General features: G+C 34.8%; 1 protein-coding gene across 9 annotated transcripts in view; it reads right to left on the bottom strand.

Annotated features, from left to right (window-relative positions):
• Window positions 1-25505, bottom strand: part of LOC108728624 (ATPase phospholipid transporting 8A1) — a 43059-nt gene that overhangs the window by 5813 nt on the left and 11741 nt on the right. For 5 of the 9 annotated variants that reach the window (XM_018457298.1, XM_018457301.1, XM_018457303.1 and 2 more), the window contains exons 2-18: window positions 16270-16618; window positions 4745-4977; window positions 4483-4581; window positions 4293-4403; window positions 3952-4199; window positions 3062-3342; window positions 2688-2982; window positions 2366-2592; window positions 1917-2293; window positions 1715-1852; window positions 1477-1629; window positions 1204-1401; window positions 1022-1121; window positions 701-945; window positions 489-614; window positions 257-397; window positions 42-160 (exon numbers count right to left, since the gene is read on the bottom strand). In XM_018457298.1, the coding sequence (XP_018312800.1) occupies window positions 42-160; window positions 257-397; window positions 489-614; window positions 701-945; window positions 1022-1121; window positions 1204-1401; window positions 1477-1629; window positions 1715-1852; window positions 1917-2293; window positions 2366-2592; window positions 2688-2982; window positions 3062-3342; window positions 3952-4199; window positions 4293-4403; window positions 4483-4581; window positions 4745-4977; window positions 16270-16618 (3440 nt within the window). Of the gene's footprint in view, window positions 1-41; window positions 161-256; window positions 398-488; window positions 615-700; window positions 946-1021; window positions 1122-1203; window positions 1402-1476; window positions 1630-1714; window positions 1853-1916; window positions 2294-2365; window positions 2593-2687; window positions 2983-3061; window positions 3343-3951; window positions 4200-4292; window positions 4404-4482; window positions 4582-4744; window positions 4978-8603; window positions 9399-14162; window positions 14182-16269; window positions 16619-21678; window positions 21940-25505 lie in introns of those variants that run through there. The other 4 variants (XM_018457304.1, XM_018457306.1, XM_018457299.1 and 1 more) reach the window with 3 other exon arrangements.

Here is a 25505-nt window from a genome sequence, read left to right as displayed (position 1 = left end):
TAATGAAAGTTTATAACAATGTTATGTCGAGAGAATCTTACCTATATATAAAAATAAATAAGAACCAAAGTATTATAGACCCCCATGTCGCCAAATGGGTGACCCATGTCCACGAGTTTATTATTAGACCCGCCTTCCCGCATACCGTTACTACAACATACTGAGAAACCACATGCTATGTAGGTAATCTTTTTCATAAGAACTTTCATAAATTTTCTCTCGTAGAATTATATAATGTAAAGGATGTTGTACTCACGGTGTAAACGAAATTTCCTAATAGAAGATAACCGCCGTCTCTACCGTTTGCCCAAGCTACGTCTTGTTTCAGAGCCATTAGCGGCAGCCAGTACAATAGCGACGAATGAATTAATGCATTTATAATCCATACCCAAAATACCTATATTTAAACATGTAGACATATTTAGAAACGTCTTATTTTTTTTTTAAACTATACCGTTATACTTCTAAACTTAACATTTTATATTTACTTTAATATTAAAGAATGATTCGCCATTATTCTTTGTCGCGTACAGTCCTGGATGGGCTAAATGAGTTTCCGCGGAACACACTTTATCAAAGAGGCCCATAGCTAACGGAGGCGCAGCGGTAAAGACCTATAAAATACACCAGAGTCATTGGAAATTAATTTTATTTATTACATAACAATATTAGAACATAACAATACAGTTTTAAAACTTACGACGTTGTAAAGCCCAATGGACCATCTTTCAAAAAGGATCTGCCCGGACCAGCCGGAATAAATGGCAAACCATAATTCGATAACATATAAACAAATATTCTTGTAAAACGAGTATAAGATTAATTTACACATTCTGCTATAATTCCAAGAGCCGTGAACAAATAACAAACGTTTCAGAAAACGAAACTGTGCAATGGAGTAATCAGAGGCACAGGCCGCTTGAAGACCCTCCACACCTGAGATACCTACGAGAAGCGGAACATCGCGATACTTTAATGACAAAAATATTCAACAAAAATTAATAGGCGCATTAAAACTTACCGACGCCAATGTGAGCTTTCTGTATCATAGCCACATCGTTCGCGCCATCCCCGATCGCAAGAGTCACCGCTTTCTTGTTACTCGTGATTAAATCAACCACCTAAATTGTCAGAATATTTGAAAGAAATTAGAACATTGCAATTGATTATATTATGTAAGTTCAAATAGAATTAAAATGTTACCTCAGCTTTTTGAATCGGAGATACCCTGCAACAAATAACAACTTTGCAAGCTGAACACAATTCCAAGAACTCCATCCTGATGTCGCAAGACAAAGCGTAATCTAACGTACTGCCGTCTATAATTAGGGCTACGTCGTTTTGGCATTTCAAGTCAATCCCAAAATCAAGACAGCGTTGAATGATGACTTCCCTCGTTTTCTATGATACATATTACGTAAGGAATTTTACATTAGGTCGACTGAAAGTTTAAAACTTTGATAATCACCTACTTACATCCAAAGAAGATTCATTAATAATGTAAAGTGGCATTCCATGTGTTATCAATTTACACGAGTACCCAATATTTATGGCGGTTTCCTGCTTGTCTCCCGTCAATACCCAGACATGAATATCAGCTTGTATAAAAGCCTGTATTGTTTCTGGAACCTGAAATTATATAGCATTGTAAAAAATTCAATAAGACATTGCAATTCTATGTTCAACTTTTTCATCATTTAATGATGTTTCATACTTGATCTTGTAATTGATCTTCAATTGCTGTTGCCCCTAATAACGTAAGTTTAGTCTCAATAAAATTCGCAGCTTGTTCCAGCATACTTTCACGATTCCTAAGACTAATTGACGCTTTATGGTACGATTCGCACCACCGCTATAAAAAATTATTGAAAGTTGTTAGACAATTTATTAACTTCAAAACAAAATAGAATACACACCTGATAAACGTTATCAGGTATTTCCGCGGCGGCGAAACAAAGCGTCCGTAGTCCGTCACTGGCAAAGGCTTCCAAATGCTCTAGGGTCGTCTCACGAAAATCATCCGCGTGCTCTAGGTCAAGATCGCTAGTTTCTAAAGAAGTCGACATCAATCTTTCGTAGATGACTGAGTCCGCGCCTTTACAAAAAATCTTAATCTTTCCCTCAGGCGTTTTCACGATTACAGACATACGCTTTCTGACCGAAGTGAATTCTATAACGTTCAGGATTTCGTAACGTAACGTCTCGCCTAGAGCTACAATTTCCACGTAACTGGGCGTCCGCGTATCGAACACGTAGTTAAATTTACGTGCCCCATCCACTAGCGCTCTTTCATCTAACACGAAGAAGAATGTAACGTAATTCGTAAAACAACAAATCAAGCAAGAATTTCACAAGCGATTCTTACCAGGAGACGCTGCGTGATAGATTACGGAGTCATCTAATTTTTCAGGAATAACCGTGTGGCAAACCGATAACATGACCATAAACTCGTGAAGTATGACAGCGTGCTCCGCTTTCTTCTTATCGATAGGATTCGACAAATCCCGTACGGACCTTCCTTCCATAATATCCTTAATTAACTCGCAGCTACTATCACTTGTACTTTCGTCGCCATTTGAAGGATTTGGCAAACTGTAAAATATTCAAAATTCAACGCACAAATCAATAGATGTCAGTATTATGAGTTTCTATGGCAGAAAAAAGTATACCATTGGCATGAAACTTACTCGTACAGTATTCCACCGACCGAACATCGCTTAAATTCCATTACGTTTTTCGTAAGGGTGCCGGTTTTATCCGTGAATATGTATTTAACTATCCCGAGCTCTTCGTTCAAATTACTCGTACGAGCCATCGCTGGAGTATCCGTCTCCGGATGATACATTTCTATGTCCATATTAATAAACGTGGCCTGAACAAATCTCACTACCTCGAGCGTCACTTGCAACGATATCGGTATTAGATTATTGAAGAGAATAATAAACGTTAGTAGATTGAAAGCGAAGTTCTTAGTCATTTCTTCTACAAAGAGAAAAAGAGTGAAATTTGAGTACTCCTTGAGATGCTGTGCAACAGGAGTCCGCATGTACCATGCATTTACCTTGTAATCCCAGATACCAGAGACCTTCTTTGTTGGCATTCGTCCACACGACATTGAATATCGCGGAAAGAATGCACAACAGAAGAAGTATGAAAAATAGCATCAGTGTCTGCGTGTTGATCAACCGATCCAGAGTGGATCGTTTTAATGGCGCTGTCGCGGTATTATTCTGCATGAGTTTCGTGTCGTGTCCCGTGTATATGACTACACCGAACACCCACCGCGTGTTCCGCAACACCGCGCCACGGAGTAACAATTGATCGGGTCCTAAAGCTACGCTCCTGGAAGAACAATGCCGCTTGTGACATAATAACGCATTAACTGACGCACGACATGAAGATATAAAGACGTTAATAAATGCCATTTTCGTTAATGAAAGTAAAGTATAAATACGTGAGACATTTAAGACTTTATAGTTGATAAATGACGAATTGACATAAACCCTGATGAAAATTTTTCTCGAAATTTTTATGAAAATCATGAAACACACTTTTCAAAAATATTAAGAAGCCTACATCTTTTCTTAGATCTTTTTTTTAAATGTTCATCTTCTTTTAGAATTTTTTTTAGAATATTTCAAAATATTTAAATGTATTTTAGAAAAGATGTAGACTTTCGGAAAGTGTTCCAATTTGTATAAAAAAATCTGAGAAATTTTTTCTAAAAAATTATAAAATTATTCAGAAATTCTAAAAAATTACATGAAAAATTCAGAAAAAAATTTTCACCAAGAAAGGAACATTCAGATATGAGAGAGAATTTTCATCAGAATCAAATAACAACGGATTAACGTAATGAGAAGGAAAGTGCGCAAGAAATATAATTGAGAAAGTGAGAAGAAATATGATTGTAAGCGTATTTTACGTACACATGCATGTTTGCGTTCTTACTGTTTATTGGTCTCCCGTAAGACTCCGTGGAACTCGTACAAATGTCTATTGGGCGGCTCACACTGGATGTTCGCACGAAAATTCATTAATTCCGCGGTATCCAAGAGATTGGCAGTGTCGGGATGGGCCTGTCGGATTTTCAGATTCGTCTCGCCGTCCAGGTTGGCGGTCTCTATGAAGGACATACTTTGCGGTTCCGACGACGACAACAAAATCAAGTCAGCGGGGAAGAAAGTGTTGTTGTGAACCTATGCATATTAAAGAGAGCGATTCCAGTGAGGGGATGTAACTGGCGATTAATTATCACCACATGAATGATCTTGGCAAAAATAGGGAGCAACCTTAACCACATCGCCGACGGCCACGGCGCGCCACTGTATCCATTGCCAACGCCCTTCCCTCAGCACCTCTACTTCTCTCATATTTATTTCATCATCCGCTCTGTGCCTTTTCTAAAAATTAATAAATACGTCATTTATACAATTATTCTAATAGTCACCATAAAGAAAATATGATAACAAATATACGTACAACGTCCTCGATTATCTCTTTCAAAGCGGATACGCTGAGGATGAAAATCAATGGAACCAATGTAGTCCAGCGTCCTGTCGGAGAAACATCTGGTATTTGCTGCAAATATAAATCAAAGAAAAATGTTAAATGCCTTCAACATATATAACATAAGGATCCTTTCTCTTACTTAGAAATATTTGTGAAAAAGTATTATTAAGGAATTCCGAGTTTCCGTTCGTTGCATCATGTTACATTCGTAATATTTCTGCATGAATTTTACCTGCATGAGTGCGATGAACAGGAAGAAACAGTTGCTGTAGCGGCGGAATTGTTCGAACAGAAACAGGGGTACAAACGATAGAAATGAGTACTTCGCGGTAGTAATGTGATTGTTTTTGTATTTCGCAGGCTGATGAGGAGCATTGACGAAAATGACCCTTTCTTCGCCATCATTCTGTTGCGTGGCTGGTTGATCGTCACCCTGTGAACCATTTTCCGCCCTTATCGGACCAACTGTAACACATAAAATGCGTTTGATTTTATATATATCGTTTGGGCATAAATATAATAACATTCATAATATCAGTGGAAATCTCTGTAGAAAATTTCAATTTTCCTTTTTCATTCAATTCAATAATATCAATAGTTAATCATCTATACATGTGCAACGCCACGTATCTCGTAGTTATCCATGATCTATATTTACGTCTCAATTTAACTTTGCTGTTCTGTCTGAATCTATTTGATAAAATACTTAAAATGTAATTTGTTCTCTTGCAAATACTTTGTTTTAAAGCTTTTCTCTCTAGCATTTGATAACTTTATCTATATTCATGTAAAATTTTTTTCTATGAAATTTTTCATTTTTTAGAATTTTTTCATTATATTGATCCAAACAATTTACTTCAAAAGTGACACAATTCAATTAATAATAACTCCAAATAACATTTATTAAGTTATCTTTTGAAGTAAAAAACAACACGATCGTATAATAAATTTGAGCAAAACAACAGGATTAATTAATCAATAATTTAATCAAATATTTAATTTAACCAATAATTTAATAAAAACGTTTTCCATTTTCTGTGTAATTTCTTTCCATAATCAAAAAGAAAATTTCTTACAAAAGATTATTACTCGTCCAATTTATCTTGGAAAGAAAATCGACAGTTTTGCATCGCCCGTAGGCTTCTCCGAGTCTCTATTATAGATTCGCATTTCTCCACTCGTCAGATACAGAAATACACCTTCGGTCGAACGAAAGGTTAATGTAAAGAACAAAGTCACGCTACTTTATCGGAGATTCCGATCGTAAGAGTGTTATTATGGCCAGACATAAATGACATTCGTATCATGCTTGGATATTTCTTCTATAGCCAGTCGTGTATCGTTCCGCCTACGAGCAGCGAACTGACAGTTGTACCGCGACACAATTCGCAACAAATGACCGCTATTAAAGTATCATACGTAGCTCGCTAAACTTGAAAGATAAATAATACGGCCGCAGGTATCGTAATGTGTTCTTGGCCGATGCGCAACGAGCGCAGTTTACGCAAGAGGCCTCAATTTATCGTCGTGCATACGTAATTTACATTTACCATTTATTGAGATACAATATCGATTTTTTAGGTTTGCTATGTATGTATATACAGATGATTTACTGTATTATCTATTTTTCTTTATTTTTCTTCAAAACCAAATAAATAGGAAGAATTAAATGATAATTAAATGGTCGGAATAAAAATTCTAGCTACATCATTTGTATGTTTTTTTAAAAAAATTTAACAATTATACCATTCGATAGAGTCAAATTTCAGCTTTAAGAATCTATTTTTTTAACTGCGGTACGATGATTTTTCACGGAGTTATGAACAAAGTTAAAATGCTCCTTTCATTTAATTCGGAACTCAGTAACAAAAAAATCTTATTGTTAGAAACATTTTTAAAAAACAATTTTGTAGAAAAAACTTTAAGTTATCACGTTAGAAAGTCAAAAATTTTCGTAAATTTTTTTTTAGTATATGACAGGCCCACAAAATTTGAAGAAAATTTCTTATTTTATCCAGCTCGTAAGTTTTTATATGTAAAAATTACCAAACTCAGAAGAACTTAAAAGATATAGTGATCTTTCAAAAAAGAGATTTTAAACTTTAAAACCAGTTTCTTAAATTTAAATTTTGTTTATTTTTAACAAAGTTACAACTGTTCAAAAATTGAAGTTCATAACACACTACATCTTGGGTTTATTCGGATTTTTAATCGAACATATTTTGATTTTAACAACAAAATAGGAGAGATTTATCTGCATTTAATAAAGTAAATTAGTATCTATAAATGATCTCTATACATTTAAGTACAATACTCAACAATTCAGCATCACTGTAAACATCGATAACATCTCGTTATACATTATAACGGAAAAAGTATGACATTGTATATCTGTTTCCTACATTCTGCAGAATAGATTTTCACAATTTTAGAACACTCGTTGCCGATTTGAGAATGCATGACTACGTCAACAGAATAAAAGATAAGCGGTTGCGACTGAAAAGAGAGATAAGTACGCTTAATTAATAATCCAATGAGTACTTTTATCTATGCCGCAATTTAGAGAGATAGACTTTGACATATAAAAATTTAAATGATTAATTACACTTAATACATAATAATTACTATAATATAAAGAAATTATATATTAAATTATACATATATATATAAATAAAATATACAATAATCCGTAATAATCCGAAAGTATTTTTAACTTTATTTTGCTGTAATTTAAAGAGATAGACTTCGATATCCAAAAACTTGAATAATTTACTACATTTAATACTTTTAATAATGGCTATTATAATAGAAATTATATATTACTATTACATATAATAATACTACGTATCTTACGGTATTACTATTATACATAATAATGCTCTGCGTATTACTACAATAATATTATAAATGCAATATATTGAGCTGGAACAAAAATTCGTAGCACTATGAACGTCAAAATATTCAAATAGTTAAGAACTTTGTTAAAAATAAATGAAATTTAAAAATTTAAAAAAGGGATTTTAAAATCTTTACTTTCGATAGGTCATATCATTTGAGTTTCCATAATTCCCATAATTTTTACATATAAAAAACTATAAACTAGACAAAATGGGAAATTTTCCTCTTATTTCATGGTTCTATCAGGTCTCTAAAAAAAACTTCGTGAAAATTTTCAATTTAATAAGAAAGTTTAAAGTTTTTCTTACAAAATCATTTTTTTAAAATTTCTAAGATTTTTTTATTACTGAGTTATCGAGGATTAAATAAAAGAAGCATTTTTACTTTGATTGCTCATAACTCTATCAAAAAATCATCAAATCGTACTGCAATTAAAAAAACAAATTCTTAAAGTTGAAACGCATTATTGAATGTCAATTCTTTTTAAACATGTAGACATGATACAAATGAAGCAGCGCTACGAACTTTAGTTCTAACAAATATATTTACAGTTAGATACCTTCAGGATAAAAAAGTAAGAGATAACGTCTTTATACAAAATTTTTAGCTCAAGCATATTATCAGTGCCACTATTATTGACTTGCATTATGAGATAACAGGAACATTAAATGAATATTGTCAGGAAATTGTCTTAATCCTTTTATATATATATATATATATATATACCCGTATGCAAATTTGCTGTTGTAAATTGTAATGTACATACAGCAAATTTGCAGTATTATTATCTATTGAAATTATTTAGTTCTATTGACATTATCTGAGATCTTAACATAATTTACATATCGAAAAAATAGTCAAAAAAATTAATTTCAGAATTTAATATATTAATTAAAAAATTAGTTTGAAAGAAATTTTTTAATATGAATTATTTATTGAAATGCCCTCTTGAATTGAATTAAAAAAAATTTTTTTATCATGGTTCCTTTAAAATCAGGTCTGAAAGAGTAAACAAAAGACTTCCTTGATAAGCAAGCATTATTAAATCAAAGCATTATTAAATCGTTAGAAGTACACCGTGGAAATCACCCAGTCGGCTCCGTCGACTGTTTTTTTGCATTGACATTCCCGGCGGTCTTTAATATTTTGCTATTGAATCAATCCTCACACGCGCTTGTCCGGGGATGACTTACGGGTTTGGGCGTGCAGGTAAAGATGCACCCGGGATCGGAGTTCGTTGAACCACTGCACCAGCTTCGTGGCGGCGACTTCCATGATCGTCGCTCGTCGTCGTCACGCGTACCGTTTCTTTCGCCGGATCTTTATATACCTCTAACTCTCTTATTTCCTCGCACGCACGTATCTCACATGTCTACACGCGCGCTACGCCCTTGCCGATTCATGTTCCGTTCTCCGCGTTGCTCTGCGTGGACGAGCGATAAACGAGTGTCTCTTTTTCTCATTCACGCCTGCGGCACTTTGATCGGAGCTCGTGCCGCGGCCGGACCGAAGCAGCGAGATCGTCGCATCGGGGAAACGGCAACGGGGAAGACGACGGGAACGACGTCAGTTCCGCGACGCGGTTTGGACCGCCTGTAAAAACTCCGATGAATAATCCTCCCCCTTTAATTGCATCGATCGTCGCGCGCGACGTGCCGCGCAACGATGTCGGTGCGCGTTGCGTTCGCTTCCATTCGGGGAGGAGGAAACGGACGCCCGCGACGTCGACGCCGACGCCGACGCGCCTCCACTCGTCGCGGTGACTTTTTGAGGTTATGCCGAGGCTGACGAGAGCTCCGGAATAGGTTTCCGTAAATAACGGTCGGATTATCACAACGCGTGATTATTCACAGTTAGCCACGTTCTTGAAGTACGTTTGGCGATTGGCGAATGCCTGGCGAACGCACTCGCGTTTCCGCGTGAAAAAAAAAAAAGGCTGCACCAATGGTTCGCACCGATGCATCGCACCGATGCATCGCACCGCGTCATACCAACGACGACGACGACGACGACGTTATTGTCACGTGTTTGCAGCGCTGCGTAGCAATGCATCTTATACAGGGTGTCCGCGTGTATTTCGTTGGCCTTTCTTGAGACTTAATCGGCAATACTTCTGCAGCACAAATGTACGCATTAATAATAATAAGAAAATCATTGTAAAATATAAATCAAATTGTATATATGATTAAACAATATGATAATGACAATAATAATAAATAAATAGAAATAGTTTTATAATTAATATTGAGATGGAACAAAAGTTCGTAGCGTTACGAACTTCAAAATTTAAGTAACTGCAACTTTGTTAAAAATGAACGAAATGACGAAATTTAAATTTGAAAAAAAAGGTTTTAAAGCTTAAAATCTCTACTTTCTGAAGATAACTTTCATAAATCACTATGTTTTTTGAGTTCTTATGAGTTTGGTAATTTTTCCTTATAAAAAACTACGAACTGGACGAAATGGGAAATTTTCTTCTGCTTTGTGGATCTGTCACGTACCCAAAAACAAATTTGCGAAGATTTTTGGCTTTCTATTTAAAAGTAAAAACTAAAAGTTTCCCCAACAAAATCGTTCTTTTTTAAATGTTCATAAGATTTTTTATTGTTGAGTTATCGTGTTAAATAAAAGAAGCATTTTTACTTTGATTGCTCATAACTCCGTTAAAAATCATTGTGCCGCAATTAAAAAATAGATCCTTAAAGCTAAAACTTTGCTCTATCGAATAATATAATTGCCAATTTTTTAAAAGAACATATAGACATGATACAAATGAAGCAACAAACTTTCGTTCCAATTCAATACATTTATAATAAATGCTTGTCCGTCAAAAAAAGTTTAATCCATGGATTGCTCGAAGAGAAGAAATCAACTTGACGTTAAAAGATAAACGCGACAGAAACGGGACATCCTGTATACATACGTTCGGGTTCGACAAATTTGACTGCCAAGAGTGCCAAGAATTTACGACACGTGTTCCATGCGTCTGATAAAAAAATCAACGAACGTACAAGAGATAAATGAAGACCTCCAGAACGTCGCGGCATCGTCGGCGTCGCGGGAAGAGCGCGGCAAGAACGCGATGGATTTAATTAACGTCGGATTATCGATTTCCTGTCCGCTCGTAAAAAAAAACTCGGCGACGCACTACGCCACGCCGAATACGTTGTCGTCCGGGAGATAACGATTGCGTAATGCGGTTACGCGACAGTGGGCGGTCGCGTAATCCCGGGCGTTATTACATCCCGTCCTACGTTCGCATGCAAAACGTTCGCGCTCGTTTATCGAACGATCGTAGCACTAAAATGACGCGATTAGCATTTCCGTCGCGCACATTTCGCCTCCTGGCTTCGCAGATACGCGCGTGTTTATGACACATTGCCGTAAAATATGAAAACTGGATCTACGAGAAATAAAACAAAATACTTCAGTGGAAACTACATCGGCTGCGTTCAACAGAGAAAGCAGCTTTACAATTGTTGTAAAATTTTTTAAAGGTTTTAATTTTCAGATAAACTTGTAATAATTTATCTAATGGATAAACTAAAGAGTAAGAGCGTGACAGAGTAAGAGAGTATAAGAAAGTGAGCTGAGATTTATCGAAAAATGGAACAACGCAGCTTAATATGATTTATTTATATATTTAGATTCAGTGAGGAATTAAGGGCGAGACCAATCATGTTAAAGAAGTTTACAAAGCTGCTTTCTCTGCTGAACACAGCCAAGAATTAATTTCAAATATAGATGTATGCAAGAGAGCAGGGAAGCCTTGCTTTTAAATTTTGGCAAGGAAAAACAATTCAATCATGAAAATCATTTTTACGACGAAAAGTTAACTCGTTGGTTAATGCATATTTCAAGAAAGTTTGCTGAAGACTATTAATCGACTTTCGCAAGATTTGAACAAAAAGTAAATATTCAACAAGAGCGAGTGAGAGTAAAAGAACTACATGGTAAATATCATGCATAAATTATGTTTAACTTCTTTTGCATCATTCACAAGACGATCGGACATTTCAACTCAATTCAAGCTATCATCAGCATTTCATTAATATGAACGATGAATCCACAGAAGATAAATACCAGAATTGTATCTTCTGTGGACTCATCGTTCACATTAATGAAATGTTTGAATTTTGGATATCGTTGATAGTGGCTTGAATTGAGCCGAAATGTCCGATTATCTTGTAAATAATATAAGAAGTTAAATAAATTTTTGATGGTTGAATTACAGTATACGAATTACCGCGCAGTTCTTTTACTCTCACTCGTCCTTGCTGAATATTTACTTTTTATTTAATATAAATATTTTAATAAAGGGAGAATGTGTTTTAAAAAGAAGTTGATTTTTGCCCATAAAGGTGTAAGTAAAAAAAATTGCGTTTTTTTTATAGATTTTGACCTCCTGAATATGATAATGTTAACAAAAAATTCGTAATCGATAAGGAACACCTTGAAAATTAAGCCTAAACATGATATATTTAAAGAAATTTCAATATCCTTGTTTATACTTTTTAAGGTGTTCCCCACATGCCACGAATTTTTTAATAATTTTATCATATTCAAGAGGTCAAAATCTACAAAAAACACTATTTTTTACTTATATTCTTTTGAGCAAAAGTCGATCCTTTTTTAATATCCTGCAAAAAAAGGCAAATTTTTTCCAAAAAGATGTAAGTAAAAGAAATAGTATTTTTTATAGATTTTGACCTTCTGAATATAAAATTATTAAAAAGTTCGTGGCATGCGGGGAACACCTTGAAAAGTAAACAAGAATATTGAAATTTCTTTAAATAGATCACACTGTTTAAATCTACAGTGTCAAATTTAACCTAACGTGAGTTGCCACTGCTCCTACTCAATCGTATCGTTATTTTATACTAAAACAATGGTTATTATATTTGAAAATATACAGTGTCAAATTGATACTATATACTATCAAATTGACACGATTATAGTGTCATATTTAACTATCGTTTTAGTAAAAAATGATGATATTTAGTAGGAGCAGTGGCGACTTACGTTAGGTTAAATTTGACACTATAGATTTAACAGTGCATGTTCATGATGTTAATTTTCAAAATGTTCCCTATCGATCCCGAACTTTTTATTAACATTATTATATTCAGGAGATCAAAATCTATACAACGCTATTTTTTTTACTTATACCTTTGTGGGTAAAAATCGGCCTCTTTTTAACATCCTCCTTTTGTGTCAAAAGACATTTTTGCCCCCTTCTTAACTGAAATTCTTTTGTTGATCCTTAATTGAAACATTAATCTTTTTCATTATAATATATTTCTTTTCTTTTTTAATGCAAATTTAAAATGCGCTGAAACGCAGGTCATACGCACGTTGATCGGTTTGAGCAAGATCACGGAATTATTCGATCCATTAGAATTAATGCAATGTATGTCCCGTTTGATCGATCGTGGCAATTAATCGTGTTAGTAAAAAAATTAGGATAATAAATTATACTTCGTGACATCATCATAAAATACTAAAACTGGATCTGCAATAAATAAAAAAAATTTCAATGCACAAACTACATTTTCCTTATGAATTAATTTCAAGCACATTAATCTTCTCTTATTTTTGTTATATCTCATCTCTTTTAATGCAGAACCAAAATACGTCAAAACGCAGACCATATATTGGTTGACTTGGTTAGAGATAACGGAATTATTCCATTATAATTGCCCTTTTCGATCGAAGTTCAATTACGAAAATTCGAATATTAGAACATTATAACGAAAAAATCAAATAATGATATATCGCTTGTAATCATTATATAAAGAAGACAATATTGAAACACGCATAAGAGAAGATTAATGTTTATAATTATTTTTTAAGAAAAAATATATAGCTTCAATTGTTTTTTATTCCCTACAGTAGAAAAAAAGTCTAATACAAATGAATTAAAATTCTAATTAAAAATGAACAAATCAGAATTTTCTCGTTGAATTTATTATAATTCTAGTTGAGATAATTCTAATTGAATTGAGAATTTTAATTGCTTTAACCAAAATCTTCTGATTCGCTAATTTTCGACCAGAGATTTTTTTCACGAGTATAGATCAAGTTTATGGCCATGGTCTTTTATCCTATAAAACTGAAAGGAGATTGTATCATCGGCAGTGAATGCGGTGGAAACAGAATTATTTATAAAACGAACATCTCTTTCAATTCTGTGAAGTTTAACGCTACGAGATAAATGTTATATTGGCGAAATTTTTAAACTGATGACATTTAACTTATTTATATTATAATTCGTCCTCACGTAATTGTATAATTGATACGAAATACTCTCGCAAATTAGCTTCGCGTAGCTCAGTAAATAAAATATCGAATCGATCCTTCGTTCTGTGCAATCTTTGTTTTGTAGGACGATCAGAAGCGCGTTATACACTAAGAAAAGTGTAAATGTTTAGTTGAAAATGGACAAAATTCAAAAGAGAGAATTCCGATTAAATCAATCAGGATTCCGGTTATCTCAACTGGAATCCTGATTGATTTAATCAAAATCTTCTGGTTTTTGTCCATTTTTAACCAAACATTTTTTTCGGTGTATAAGAATTTTTCCGACAGAAATTCCCGAAGTCTCTCTACGTTTACTCCAATTCACATAAAAAGATCGCGACGCCAAAATTCTGGAATCGGCACGTCTCGTTCGGCGATCGATCGAACGAGCCTTCGTCAAGGAGAAAAGTCAGAGTATCTGGTCGTCCGCGCAATCGATATATTCTTCGTACCTTTCCTCCGTCCAAAAATAATATAAAACGGATACGTCCTACGCACGCACTTGCTTCACGCACCAATTTTCCGAAACGACACAATGCGGTACGGCGAGAAAACGGATGCGATACGATATGCGGTCCGCTCTCGCCCGAATCGGGGTAACGATTGCCTGAAACAAGTGCGTCTATATCATTAGACGCGCGTCGGAAGGAGCCTCCTCTCTCGCCACACCCCTGTTGGCGCAACAACGACGAAGACGACACGTCGGCGGCACATCGGCGCTTACGTGCACGTGTGTTGTTAACGCGCACACGCGTCGCCCCGGCATCGATCCCGCCGTCGGGAAATCCGCGTCGCGCGATATCCGGTATCCGCAACGCCCATGGGATTCGCACGACTGCAACCGCGAAATGTCCGGCCACACTTGGCACACGTTCAATGTCAAGATACCGTGATACAGTAGTGTCCGGGAGATACTGCTGGATTGATTGTGGCATCTTTTCCGTGAGTGCGACGCAACGCGAGATTGTTATGTACACCCCGAGTTTCATCGAATAGATTTCCGTTAAACTATAGAAAGCCAAGAGCTAAACTCCCTCTATTCTGATTGGAGGAAAAGAAGAAGCACTCCCAGTCTTCTTCCGTTAAACTCTGAAGCCAGGAGTCAAACTCCCTCTATTCTAATTGGAGGGAAAGGAGAAGCATCCTGAGTTTCTCTCACCAAATATGGATTTCCATTCAACTAGGAAGTCAAGAGCCAAACTCTCTCTACTCCGACCTTGCAGTCGGCGGTATCAAAAAAAGTGAAATGCTTCCCAATTGTAAATGGTGTAGAGTCAGAATCCAAAACCCGCAATAACATACGAAGAAAGAAGATGGGTCTCCTTGAAGTTTGGTCAATAATTTTTGTAACGCTTTTTATTGTTTTTGCGCAAGGCTCACGCTTGTTGCCGATGCAGCACTGCTTCCAAGGGGTGGCCCAGACGAATGCGTCAATCACATTCACGTGCTACACCATGAAAACGCATGCGCCCATCGTCGGCAACAAGTTGGTGTCAGCACCGACCGTACCGCGGAACGCAACGGCTGCTCCCCGGAGGAAGCGTGGAGAAATGTGCGATAGCGTGACGATTATATAAACGGTATCGATAGGCCAAGGACAAACCGGCGACGCCATCAGTGGGGTGGTTTCCTCCCCCTACAACCACTTAAACGGGTCACATTCGGCGAATACTACTACTATCACGAATCCCACCACTGGAGCTTCGTTGTGGATTGAAGAATAGAATCTTTAGTGTATAGATAAAATTAAATGTTTCCAGGTAGAAATCTTTTAGAACCAGGTAGAATTAATTTTATCACAGAATTCTTGTAAATTGTGGAATCCCGAGTTATTAGGAAAACTTATAGCCGCCGAGCTAAGAACTTCAGCAATTGAACGTTATTTGTCATTCAATCTAATGCTCCTGCTCACTCACCACCGTTACCTTAGATTGTGACGTCAGAAGCGAGAAAATACACGATAAAAATATATTAAAATAAAAAATCTTGGAAAAATATCTCTGGCAAAATATATTAATATGAAAATAAAATAGATTGCAGTGTTTCAATAAAACAACACTGTAATCGATAAAACCAACTTGTAAAGTATACCGAAAACTCCTTTTATTTCGTTAAGTACTAAATAATCATATATGTTTACGGAAATAAATGGTTATGCATAATTCATTTTCATATATCTGGAAATGAATTAAGCATATAATAAAAAATAAAATAAGCTGTGGCAAACTATTAAATTAATAATACAGCATAATAATATATAAGTATGTGTAATTTAATTTTTCTCTCCAAAAAATAAAAAAATAGTTTTCGATATATTTTATAAGTTTATTCTATTGATTGCAATTTGCAAATGTTGTTTTATTGAAAAATATTTCTATTTAATATAATTTGCGAGAATTTTATTGTATTTTTTTGCTTCTGACGTCACAATCCGAGATAGTAGTGATGAATAAACAGAAGCTCTAAAGCGAAGTTCGTTTCAACAGTAATTTGATTTAGGGATTATCTACGTAGGACGTATTAATTCTAAGTAATTAATTGACAAATTAATTTACTCACCATCGGAATCCGGCGATCCGGTCTCTTGTAGCTCGATGTGTTCCCGCGTTCTCCGTCTGCTACTGCCACGTGTAAAGGGATCCAGACGAAGGCCGATATTGTCGACATTATCGATGTCTCCGAGATCGATAGGGCTGCCGATGATGAAAGGCCCGGTGGGTTCCTGCTGTGCACCATCGTTCGCCCGGTTAGCCGCAGGTGACGCGTTGTTGTTACTGCTGCCGTTGTGCAGGGATGTGTCATCCATATGGGGTATGGAAGAGAGATCCGGTGGGGTGAACGGTCGCAACGGCCCAGGACTGGGAACCCGGGGGTTCCCCCTGGCTGGTTGCATTGACTGTGCCGGCGCCTGCAATGAAATCGACACGATCGATTTACTCGTGACCTTTCACCTCGCCAGAATACATTATGCGTAGCTATAGTTGCGAGAGCTGATTCGTACTGATTCCGTACGCTGAGAAAAAGGTCTGGTAATAGTTAACAAATATTAAATACGGTAAAAAGCAACTCAGGCTAATGAGAATTTTTGCGTGGTAATTGATGCGAAGACAGTTATCGAATTTCTAATTTACAAATATTTAATTAATAAACATGAATAATGATACTCAGTAGCCCGAGTTGCTTTTTACCGTATTTTTAGTATCTATTTGGTAGCTATTCCCATATAGGAATGCCAATCGTTTTCAATAGCACCAATGCTTGGCCCAATATATGATAACCAACAATTGGCTAATACTTGATACTCTATTATGGGCCGTATATGACTGGGTACCATTGATTTCCGTAGTTTTGTCTGTTATACTTAATTTGTCGTGCAATAGTTATATTGAGTCCTTATTAAATATGTCGCAAAATTATTACAGACAAAAAAGCATCGAAAATTAAAACAATTAAAACTTAACATTAAGTTATCAATGAGTGTATCAATAATATTGAAAAAAATGACATAGACAATTACGGTGAAATTAATATTGACATTACGAACAATGTAAATGAGGTTATGTTAGATCACAATAAAGAAAGTATTTCAAGAATGGATCTGAACACGGAGAAAACCCGCGAAACGCAAGATTGTCACAATAATAATATTTAATAATAATTCATTGATAATAATTGGAATAATCACGGCACTGCATTAAAACCATTATTGGTCAAATATTGGCATGATAAGACAACCATTAATGGCCCAACATTGTTTATCACGTTCCAGTATAGTTACCCATTATCGAACCGAAGTTATCATCCCATAGTATTTCCATTAGTGGGCCAGTCATGGTTACCATTATCGCGCCAATATAATTCATCCCATAGTATTCCCATTAGTGGGCCAATCATGGTCGCCATTATCGCGCCAATATAAACCACCTGATAACCAATCTTGGGCCAGTATTGGGCCAATAGTAAAATCTCAGTATCGGGCCAATAGTAAAATCCTATATAGGATTATCAGATCTTTTTCTCAGCGTACCGAAATCAGTACGAATGTCTTGCCTTTCTTTTTAATTTACATCTTATGCTGTCAAGTTTTACTGATATCAAGGATTTTCACTATTTGTTGTACAAACCGAGATAGTCTCTTGTTAGAAATCTAATGTCCAGTTTTTAAGACGTTTTTATGTCCAGAATTTGAGTCGTATTGTCTGGGCATTATTAAAATTTAGATTAAAGTTATGCCGATTTGGGGTCAAAATTATCCTATTTTACGGTATAGTAGTATTTTATTAATCGAACATTTTTAATTAAAATTATTCTACCAAAGCTTTTCATCTGACTATATAATTTAGATCTGATTATTATTATCAGATTTTTTTCAATGCAGCAGAGAAGAAATAACGTGAATGGTAAGAAAAGAACTGACATGGAATTCATATCAAAGACTTCATGATTTCCTTTGTGAGTTCCTTTAGTTTCTTAACCGGTTAATCATCGATATTAATATATATATATTTATTCTAATATCCTTCGCATACTTCTCGAGGTATTTGCAAACTCGTTGCAATGCAATCCGAGGCTTAGATCACACTTGATTAAAGACACAACGAGGGCATTGCTTCGTAATGATATTATACGCAGAGCGCGTATCGTGCGTAAATCTATAACACAGGCGACAATAGCACGTATTTAAAATATCCGATAACCCTGAATGGAATCGTACCAATCTCTCACGACATTATACGTCACGGTTCATTCACTCGCGATTGTTTCATCTTAAGCGTCATATACAGCGTACGTCGTCGTATTTCCTTCCTAGAAACGAAGCTCCGCCTTGACAAGGTAAAACTGATTGAACCTTGGTGACCTGATTTATTCGTTTCCCTGAATTAACCGGAATTGGCGAGGCTGGGAGCGAAATTGTTGAGTCACACAGTTTGACAAAAAGTCTATAAATATTCTATAGAAATCAGAATTGTCAGAGTTATTCATGTCAAAAGACAAAGCTTCAACAACTGTGATGGAACATTTTCGAGCGAGAGTTAAGTATTCTTGTTGAGATATCTTCTATTTTTGAATTACGAACTTTTCAGATGACAATTTTCTCATTTTCGTGTCTTCTTCGTTTAACAGAATGGATTTGGAAAAAATGAAATAAAATTAGAAAGCTGCCTTTTATATGACATTGTTCACTATTCACTATTTATATGCCATATGTTCACTCGAATTTATAGAAACTCAACAAATATTATAAAATTTTATAAGATTATAAAAAAATATTAAGAAAATATTATATGGAGAATCTAAAAATATTCAATTGCAAAATAAGAGTCGAATTTGAATATCGTTGTTTAACATGCTTTTGTTTTTACTGAAAACGTGGAGATAGGTTAAGTATAGATTTGTCATAGAAATATACTTGGTACGAAAGACATGACATCAATGACTCATACTCAACATAAACTCGAAGATAATACATTGCGCATCAATTGGCGGCCGTATGATAATTTATGGATGCAGATAATTTATATGAGGTATACAAATATTATATTTAATTTCTATAATGCAAATATAAACGTTATAACGAAATGCAATGAGGTATCTCTGACGGTGAATGAATAATGAGTATTTAATTAACTCTTAATATAATATACTGAATATTATATAAAAATATTACACCAAAATAAACTATATAACTTTTTTTTCAATCAAAACACTAGACAGTAAAGTATATAATGGTACAAGAAAATTGTACACGGAAAGGACAATTTTACTAAAATATTTATAAAATTGGCTAGATATACACATCTAAACACAATAATTTTATTGAATTAAAATAATCATACAGGACACTTAATTGGTTGATAGAATATTAAAATGTTTTGCATCGCTCATCGTGCTTGATTTTTCTACAAAAATGTTTTGATATTTTCAGTGTTTCTAGTTAAAATTTTAGATATTTCAACAAAATCCGTTTTTTCCGTGCATCACGTACCTTTATTAATAAAAAAATTATAGCACACATAAAATAAAAAAAACAGTCGGGTATGCCATTGTTGCCACAGTGGCAACAAAGGATTAAAGATGACCTGTTAATGATTCCATACTCTTTAAATTCTTTGGAGTGAAATCTCACTTTAAAGAGTGAAAATTGAAAAAGAGGAGCTCAATTTTCAATCTTTAAAAGTGATATTTCACTCAGTGACAATTCACTCTAAAAATTTTAAAGAGTAAGAAAAATAATATATTATCTCCAAAAGCATGAACTAGTTTTTCGAATAAGGTGTGTTTAGACCAAATGAATGATCGCGAACAAATCGTTTCGCTATTATTTATAATGATACCATTCTCATTGAAACAAATTGTTCCTTTGCGCTCATTTTATTTAAATCCGAATTAATTACACACGTGCGTTACGAGTATAATTTTTTTTTTTTTTTTTTCGTAACAATGATGACGAAATCTTCGGATATGGAATAGGTGAGATGTTATATAAGACTCATTCCGCTGCAACAAAGATATCCCTCGTATACGGTTTTACGCGCGTTGGAATTGAAAAACGACACCACAGAGGTCATGTGTTGCGTGTGCCACGCACGTGCGTTTCTTCCGCCCGACTATGAATTGTTCATTGCATTAAAAATGCGGCATATCAAATGAATATACCAAAGACAGACAAATATGCGTAAAGAATAAGAATGAAAAATGACGAAAAAGCAAAGGCTATGTTCAAAAGATCAATGCGCGCTTAGTGATTCTTCAATATGATTAGTTTTTGCCTTTAGTTATTCGCTGGATCTAAGTGTAGTAAGAATCAATCATATTAAAGCACATAAAATAAAAGAAACAGTCAAGTATGCCATTGTACCCACAGTGGCATCGAAAGATTAAAAATGATATGATAATGATTCCGTATTCTTTAAATTCTTTGGAATAAAATCTCCGAGAAAATCTCACTTTAAAGAGTGAAAATTGAGCCAGTCTTGAAAAAGAGAGAAGTCCAAAGAATCACTGAGTGCTTACTGATTCGTTTTTCCTGCTTCTGCTGAAAATAACCAAAGATAAAGATAAGATTCTCTGTAAGTCAGCCATTCACTTCACGGAGATGCGATAATTTGTTTGACAAGCGTGAAAAGCACAATATGATAACGAGGGTGTTACCTAAACTCCTCTTGAATAACTGAGTGACATAAACAAATGTACAATGTCAGTGAAACGCTCGGGCAAATATGTGTTTTTCGGTGAATTTCGAGCTTGTTTGCATACTCCCTAAATTTTTCAGAATAAAATTTCACTCTAAAGAGTGAAAATTGAGCCAGTTTTGAAAAGGAGTGGCTCAATTTTCAATCTTTAAAGGCCCGTCTACAATACAGTAGTAAGCTTGATTTAAGAAGTAAGCGTAAAGCGTCGTCTACAATATGCGAAGTAAGCTTGGTTTAAGAAGTAAGAAATTGACCAATCACAGTCGATTATTCTTTTCACAATCGACTGTGACTGGTCAATTTTTTACACTGAAAAAAATGCATGTAATTTTACATGGAAATTACGTGTATATGACTGGAAAATTATCTAAATTACATAAATATGCTTGGAAATTTACTGGAAATTGTAATTTTTAGGCAATTTTCCAGTCATGAACATGTAATTTCCATGTAAAATTACATTTTTTTCAGTATACTCTTCCTTCTTAAACCAAGGTTACTGTATTGTAAACGAGCCTTTAGAGTGACGTTTTACTCTTCAAAGTGAGTTTCATTCTAAAAGTGTTAGAGAATATAAACGAGTATTTCGCCGCGCGCGTTTTCAAGGTTCACGTAAGTGCGCCTTGCGCTTATCGCTTTATGTTAGCTGCACCTTGCGAATTACGTAAATTCTTAACAGATCTACGTATGAGCGTTTACCTGTTGACAGATACAATGAATCACTTGCTACTACGAGACAGATTACAGATTATTCTAATCACACAACGATACTCACTACTATTAAGCGTGTCGTCCGAGGCCTATTTTTGAGTCTCGTTTTGAGCTTCGATCGATTCCACGTGTCGTCGTACTTATTATTGCACCACCTTGATCAGCGACTGACTCGGCCAGTAATTCATCGCTTGAGAAATTTGCCAGAGTGAAGCTAAGTAAGCCGCGCGATGTCTGTCTTATTAAATCGCACACCTTGGCAACAACACGTGTGTATACATTGATGTGTATATAAATGTAGGCTTTGGTTAATTACCACTCGAATCACTTCTGTATCATATATCGTGAAAATAGATAAAGGTATAAAAAGTGGATTTCCAATAACTCGCGATCAACCGTTTTATTTTTTATCTTGTAGAAGCTCGTGGATATGGAAGATTCTTGTTCGAATAAATGTACGCGAATCAACGAAGATTGTCGTCTTCAATAGTAAAAACACGAAAGTAGTCAGACGTTTTTACATCTGCAGAAAGATTGCTAAAATCTAACGCTAAAATCTTATAAAAAAAGCTCTTTCTTTATTCTTTTGAAAAAGCATTATATAAAGTTGTTGCCGAAAACTTTGTAAACATTGGTATTTATTACTTAAAGCACTTTTCCTATACGTATCGTAAAATCAATATTTTCCAAATTCTTTTGGAGTTTTAAAGAACAACACAGTTGTGTGTGTGAAAAAAGAAAAATGTTGATTGCACTCTTCTTTGGACTTCAGTTTTATCTGCAGTAGGAATGCAACTCTCGGAAAGAAGTCAACTATAATCTATTAAAGTCTATTAAAGTCTATTAAAGTTCATTTAAATCCAAGCATGAACAACTGCAGCACACAATTGTGATAAATATTCAACAAAAAATCTTTTTTTGCGGAGAATTATCAAGCGGTTAAATAAGAGAAACACGCGCTTCTATCACAATTTGAAAAAAGGCACATTTGTTAAGGCACTTTATTAAAAAACGAGCCACTGTCGGCATGCACTTGTCAACACTGCGAGTAAAACTGCACTCACAAACCGTATCGCAGTCAAAGCTTATCGCGAATTTCTGGATATCTAAAAAAGTTGTCGTCATTTAAGTTAACAACTATAAACGGCAAACGTTCATCATGGAAATAATATCGGAGTAACAATAGTAGCTAGGAAGCAATTTTTTCCCCGAGGAACGTCCAGAAGTCACTGTAGAAATCGAACATGATACGCGAGGCACGGCCAAATAGGAGTGAGCGGAACGATCGATAACGCAAGACACGAAGTTTCGACCTGATAAGATCAAGATTTCTATGGCGCTTGCCTGGCCGTCCGTTCGTGTGGTTTTATCAAGACTGTAACGACGATTCCCGCGGTCGTCTTCGACAAGGCAGGTCTTCGATTAGGAAGGCCATCCTTCACTGATCGCATCTTGTCGCAACTAGGTGGAAGAAAAAAACCGTTCCTTATAATGTAATTTAAAAAAAAAAAGAATAAAATTAATTACTCTCTATGCTTCGTGTCACAAAAAAGATATTGTTCCCTTGCATCGAAAGTAACACAATTCAAAAAATTAAATTTTTCAGAAAAGGGAAAACTATTTTTCAACTTAACAGAAAAAAACATATTCTTAGAAACAAACGTCATTTTTATTATTTTTGTTCACAACCTTCGAATTGTGACGATTTTAATATCCTACAAAATTATAAGAAATCAGGAATAATTCATCAAAAGTGATGTAACTCGAAATATTTTCAACAGTTTAAATTTATCTAATCAGTTAAATAATTAAATTTAAAATAAAATAATTTCTTCTTCAAATATCGATCACCAAAACTATCCACTCTATAAAATGTTCTTTGCGGAAGACTTTCCTTTTACACACAATTCAAAACGTGTCACTCTTGACAGATATTATAATCTCTCCGACCTTAGAGTGACACAAGTATAAATTAGTACGGACATACTGTAAATTAGTTTACACTTGATGATTGATAGATAATCTTTATCTAACTCATAATAATAACTAAAAAGTTAACATTTTTTATTAATTGTCACTTTTGAAGTAAGGAAATGATAGGTATATCTTCTTCAAACACAAGAGTTAAAATAATAAATTTTCTATTTCTACTCGTGTACTTTAATTGCTTCTTAGGAAAAGTTTTCAATTCTTTATTATCGCCTAAAAAAAGTTTAATTTTGAAATTTAATTCTTTGCTTGTATCATTGAATTTTTCAAAGGACAGAATATATGTTTTTATTTATTTAAAGGAAGAAGTGCGAAAAATTCTGAAATATTCTATAGAACAAAACAAAAAGTCCGATATTTGTACAATGTTAAAACAAATTTCAAAAAAAGATTAATTTCCAAGTTATCGATTTTCAGAATCAGACCACGGAGTTTTTAATTATTTCTATTACGTGATTGAACGCGATTTTAGTAACACCCGTTTGATAGAAGCATCGATCGTAATGTGAGCCTTCAATCGGATAAGCTTGAAATTTCATTGATCGCCGAATCGTACAATTTTATTAATCTTTTACATCCTTTATATTCATAATTCTCTTTAATAAATTAAACAAATACTCAAGATATTATCTCGTAAATAAATCTTACACACTATTGCTTCATGCGTATATCACATCTAAATATATTTATTACCTCAATTTATTATCTCGTTAAACCTCAAGTAACTATTCTTGCAAATTGCATAATTCTAAAATTGAAAATTATTATTTATGTCTATACTTATTCTTGTCGTGCGCTTTGTTATTCACAATTTTTTAACACATAAAATAAACGCTCAAGCTATTACATCTCGTAAATAAATCTCACATACCATCTTTATGTATATCACACCTAAATATAGTCTCGATTTATTATCTTATTGAACCTCAAGTGACCATTCTTTCAAATGGCATAATTCTAAAATGGAAAATTATCGTCTACGTCTACTTATTTTCGCCGCGCGTGCACATTAGATTAAAATATAATACCGTAACAACAGCACACAGGGAAAATTAGATACACGTGCTGCTTTCCAAGGACCCGCGACAATTCCCAGAGAGACGCGACTTCATCAATAACGCAAACACGATGCAGCGAGGAAAAGCGTGATGATGGAGTGCAAAATGATCGATAGTATCGACGATGCTTCTCCGCTGCAAGGCTATCGTAGATCGCCAGAATTGTCAGCAGTAAAGAGACATTGAATAATTGAATTTTATCGAGTTGATAATGAGGTAGTGAAACGCGGTCATTTCGTGCGTCATTTCACCCCGTTCTCGGATATATTATAAAAGAATGTCCTTTTCTGAGGAGCGAGTTATCATTAAAACCATTGCCCCTTCCCTTTCGAAAAGAGCGTCACGCTCCGCGACGAATGTCGTGGTCGGAAATGTCGACTCCCTGGAGTGGTGACTTTTCATATATCGTCTTCGTCGATGCGCAAAATAGCGCAGACGTAATTATCTTTCTCGCGAGCTATCTAGCAAGCGCGATCACAAATTACCACTCCCGCGCTTCCGGTACGACGCTAATGAGCGTCGACGTAATTATAGCGTGACACGATAAACGCGACGTAATAGTCAGGATGCCATACGATTTTTTTTTCAACATAATGCAACGATTCAACGAAGGATATCCCCGTCGCATATTATTGAGCGTTCTTGTTTATGCCTTTATAATATGTCGCGCAAATCGTGTAATATACTGAGAAAAAAGTGTTTGGTATACTGGAAAAAGAGTTATTAATTCTAGTTCACAAAATGGATAAATCAGAATTTTCTGGTTGAATCTATAATTTTAGTTGAGATAATCAGAATTCTAATTGGTACACGCAAAAAAATATTTTGCTGCTCTAGCTAGAAT

The sequence above is a fragment of the Mycetomoellerius zeteki genome, unplaced genomic scaffold, assembly GCF_001594055.1.
Source record: "Mycetomoellerius zeteki isolate Tzet28-1 unplaced genomic scaffold, Tzet1.0 scaffold62, whole genome shotgun sequence".
Classification (NCBI taxonomy): domain Eukaryota; kingdom Metazoa; phylum Arthropoda; class Insecta; order Hymenoptera; family Formicidae; genus Mycetomoellerius; species Mycetomoellerius zeteki.
The sequence above is the reverse complement of the archived record's forward strand: the minus strand, read 5'-3'. Positions and strand labels throughout refer to the sequence as shown.